Source organism: Zeus faber (assembly GCF_960531495.2).
Source record: "Zeus faber genome assembly, chromosome: 14".
NCBI lineage: Eukaryota > Metazoa > Chordata > Actinopteri > Zeiformes > Zeidae > Zeus > Zeus faber.
Window position 1 is genome coordinate 21,668,744 of NC_137200.1, and position 4,164 is coordinate 21,672,907.

Consider the following 4,164-nt stretch of genomic DNA (forward strand, 5'->3'; position numbering starts at 1 on the left):
GACTAGTCTATTGGTAATGCACAGTGGTAGACACTGCCAAAAATAGAAATATATTTTTTACACTGTAAAAAAAAACAACAACAACATTGTCGCTTGAGCTGAAAGGGAAGAAAAAAAAAAGTGACAGAGCTGCCATCAAATTTTAAGGCAGATCAGCTAAAAATAGCAAGTTGTCTCCCCGCCCAACTTAGCATTCTTAGTTTTAGAACTTAAAAGTTTAAGGTCGCACTGTCACTCATGGTATTCGAAGGGGACGGATGATTATTTACAGCGTAAGACAGAGAAGTATCGTGAGTTTTACAGAGGGCGACGGCGCTTTTTCGGGAGCTTTCTTTTGTCGAGAAAAAAAAAAAAGAACAAAAGATCAACGGGTCAAAAAGCGTCGGCGCATGCACGCCGCGAATCACAAAGGAGCGGCCCTCTAGGCGTACAGGCTCCAGTAGATGACGTTGAACAGCAGGTAGGCCATGGGGAACGCCATCCTGGAGTACGTGTCGATCATGTAGCTGTTGCTCATGATGAAGGAGACGTTCTGCACGAAGGTGTTCCGGCGCCGCAGCCGCGTGCCCTCGGTGGGCGCCGACTCCGCCGTGGAGTTCCGCGAGTGGGTGGCCCGCTCCGTGTTGGGCGTGCTGGCCGCCTCCGGGATGGAGGCCAGGTCCATCTCGTTGTCGTGGAAACAGCCGTCGAAGGCCATGGCCTGACTGGGATCGAAGGAGGCGGGGACCTGCCGGCGGGAGGGGGGAGAGGGAGGGGCGGATTTAAACGGAGGGACCTCCAAGTGACGATTCTTTAAAAGCAGCACCGTGTGAGATTCTCTAGAGGAGCTAAGGGGAGATGAACCCCCTGTTGTTGCAAGATCAAAACTGCAGGGCGGCACTTATTCATCCAATTCATCAGATCCAGGCAGAGAGGCGGCTCCAACAGAACACGTTTCACTCTGAAGGTATTCTACCACTAATTGTCGCGATGAAAAGTTCAACTCTGTTCCCTCTGAAAGCTCAACGAGAGTCAGTTCTTTTCAGTTGTATTGCAGATTCATTATATATAGCGTTAGCCTTTTGTTTAATCAGTTAGAATTCTACTTCTGCACTGGCAGCGCTTGCATTTGAGTGCTGACAACAAGGGAAGATAAATTGAGAAATCTTTTGTGATCTAAGGTTGTTTACTTACCCTGTAAACAAACTAGAGAATCTTGCACGGTGCGGCATTTTCCATACGCTGTATTAGAGCGGTCATGTAATTTGAATGTGGTTTAAAGTGGTAATCCATAAAATCATCTGCGTCGGGTGGTACTACAAGTGCCAGAACTCCTACCTCTCATCAGCTGATTTGCTTCTTGTTTTTCTGGATCAATTGAGGTTGGTGGGGACATTTTATTATCCAGCTGTGCGGTCATTTCTTGTGAACGTTCATCCATATCAACAGTTTCCTGATCAGATCCACGTGCCTGATCAGTGCATTTTTGGCGGGAAAGGCGGACCTCGCCACCGTATGTGCATATGCATACGCAAATATACTGTATATGTATAGCATAAAGCGCATGCATAACTTGAATATGTTGAATGACTGTTTATTGTAAAGTGCCGCATACGGGATTTATTTCAAAGAAAACAATCTCGCGGATTACCACTTTAAATAACACGTCGGGGCACTGAAAAGGACTCAGCGTGAATCACCTTCGCCCTTTTTAGCTTCTTCATCTCCTCCACGGTGGTAAAATAGTTGACGGCGGCGTACTCGATGACGGTCAGGAAGACAAAGAGGAAGCTGGCCCACAGGTAGATGTCTACGGCCTTGACGTACGACACCTGAGGCATGGAGGCTGACACTCCCGTGATGATGGTGGACATGGTCAGAACCGTGGTGATACCTGGATGGAGGCAAAAGCCGGCGCGCGTCAGGGACAGGGCCGAGCTTGAGTAATTATACCGGCGCCTTCGTAGGGAGAAGTGGAACAGCAGCCTACCCAGGGACACTCGGGCGGGCACGGCCCTCCTGTCTATCCAGAAGGACACCCAGGATAGCATCACCATCAGCATGGTGGGGAAATAGGTCTGAAGCATGAAGAAGAAGATGTGCCTCCTGAGGATGAAGTTGATGTAGAGCCGATTGTACCACCCTAAAAGAGGAACGAAATGAAATAGAAACACAGCACAATGACACAATTAGAATAGCCTCTCATCTAAAATGTGCTTTCAGTCGGCGTCCGACAAATATTTGATGTACAACCGCAGTGCAAAATGTTTGGGAAGCGAGACTTAATGAAAAACATAATGAATAGTTGTCATAATATCCCTTCAAAGTGTTTCCTCGAAAATGGCAAAATTCGAAGGTTCCAGGTTCAGAAAGTTAAAAGCCCCCCCTCCGGCCGTGCACCGATCCAGCTGTTTAGCAGACTGTTTAGCGCTCGGTGGGCTCAAAGTCCCGGAGCGGAGTTTCTACATTTCCGAAACTGGATTTTCCTCCGACCGTTTCTCTGAAGCCGCGGAGCCACGTCCAGCCCCGAGCCTCACATACCGGTGCTGCTGTAGAAGGCGAGCCCAAAAGAAGGCCGGAAGTCCTCCACGAAAAACTGGGAGAGGACGATCTCGTCCGTCCGCAACGAGTCGTTCCCGTTCTTCCAGTAGAGCATGAGGTCGTTCTCATTGTACGCATCTTCAAGAGAGGAGGGAGAAGGGCAGGACATGAGGGACAGGGACGGGGGAAGTTCCTCTACCCTGAGGAACCATGGAGGTATTCCTAAGGTCAAGCTCTGTGTGTGTGTGTGTGTGTGTGTGTGTGTGTGTGTGTGTGTGTGTGTGTGTGTGTGTGTGTGTGTGTGTGTGTGTGTGTGTGTGCGTGTGTGTGTGTGTGTGTAAACATGCATAGGGATGGAGCTTAAATATGATGTAATGATACTTAAGCTCCTCTGATGTACTTAAGCTCCTCCTGCGTATCGCGGCGTTGTCTATGTCTAGATCAGTGTTTTGCAACAAACGTGCCGCGGCGGGCTTGGCACCCGGCGCGCCGCGAGAGCTCGCCGGGTGCCAAGAAAATGTTTCCAATTCCGACATTTAAAAATTCAATAAATAATGGAAAAGTGTGTCTTGTGTTGCGAGATCAAAATTGCGGGGCGGCACTGATTCATCAAACTCATCAGTTCCTGACAGAATAGCTCTGCGCATAGAGTCGTCGGATTTTCAGACTCTTTTTGTGAATGACGTGACGATTCTTAACCAGTCGCTTCACTTTGCAGCCGTAAGCCAAGAGTGTTTTAGCGTTTTTATACGCTGCATGCAGTAGGGTTTAGACTCTAAAAATCAATGTATCACTTACTTTTTTTTTTTTTTTTTTAAGTGCACCGAACGTAGAGCGGGACAGAATGAAATGATTATTAATCCCTCGTAAATCCTGCCTCTGAAATAAATATATGTATAACGAGCAAAAATCGAGCAGATTGTGGATTACCAGTAATTTACTCAATGTCAAATGACAATGTCAACTGTTTTCCTTTTTTTTTTTTTTTTTTACTTCAATTCAGTTGAATGCAGATAAACATGTCGCTCGAAGCCCTCCCTCAATTAGAATAAAATAAAGTCCCTTTATTTTGTTATTCAAAGTCTTTCATAAAGGACATCACGGGTGACCCCGTGTTATTCGTCGGTCAATACTCACAGCTCTCCAGCTCCAGAGAGCAATTCTGAGTGTCCAGAGGGAAACTACTGAAGTCCATGGAACAAAGTGCGGTCACAGTGATCCTGAAACACAGCTCACAGTCACATTTCCACAGAAACATCACAATCATTCAGGCGGCAGACGTCCTTTCCCTACGGAACAGTCGTCAATCGACACTGTCATATGCATTGATGATCTCCTGTGCGGGTGCTAAAAAGCCATGCTGGGCCTTTTTTTTTGGAAATGTGTTTTACCTAACGCTATAGAGGATGTTTCCATTGGGGAAAACCCTCAGCATGATGTTCTCCATGGTGGTGTCATGGATAAAGGAGCGTTTGGAGTGGACAAAGAACACGTCGGGGACCCAGATCTTCTTCACGAGACGGGCGTCGAAGGTGCGACTCTTGTTGCTGCTGGATGGGAAAGCCAGACGGTCGTCTTGCCAGTAATGCCTCAGGTACAAAGTCATGGTGAAGTCCTACAAATACACACGTGTGCTCAAGACCA

General features: G+C 47.4%; 1 protein-coding gene across 1 annotated transcript in view; it reads right to left on the reverse strand.

The window, feature by feature from the left end:
• Positions 1-421: 421 nt before the first annotated feature.
• The window catches only part of gabrr3a (gamma-aminobutyric acid type A receptor subunit rho3a), a gene marked incomplete at both ends in the record, with an annotated part of 7,024 nt that continues 3,281 nt past the window's right edge, over positions 422-4,164 (reverse strand). Inside the window, 6 exons of the mRNA XM_080013123.1 lie at positions 422-727; positions 1,680-1,873; positions 1,970-2,122; positions 2,521-2,658; positions 3,658-3,740; positions 3,912-4,135. Of these exons, the coding sequence (XP_079869249.1) occupies positions 422-727; positions 1,680-1,873; positions 1,970-2,122; positions 2,521-2,658; positions 3,658-3,740; positions 3,912-4,135 (1,098 nt within the window). The remainder of the gene's footprint in view (positions 728-1,679; positions 1,874-1,969; positions 2,123-2,520; positions 2,659-3,657; positions 3,741-3,911; positions 4,136-4,164) is intronic.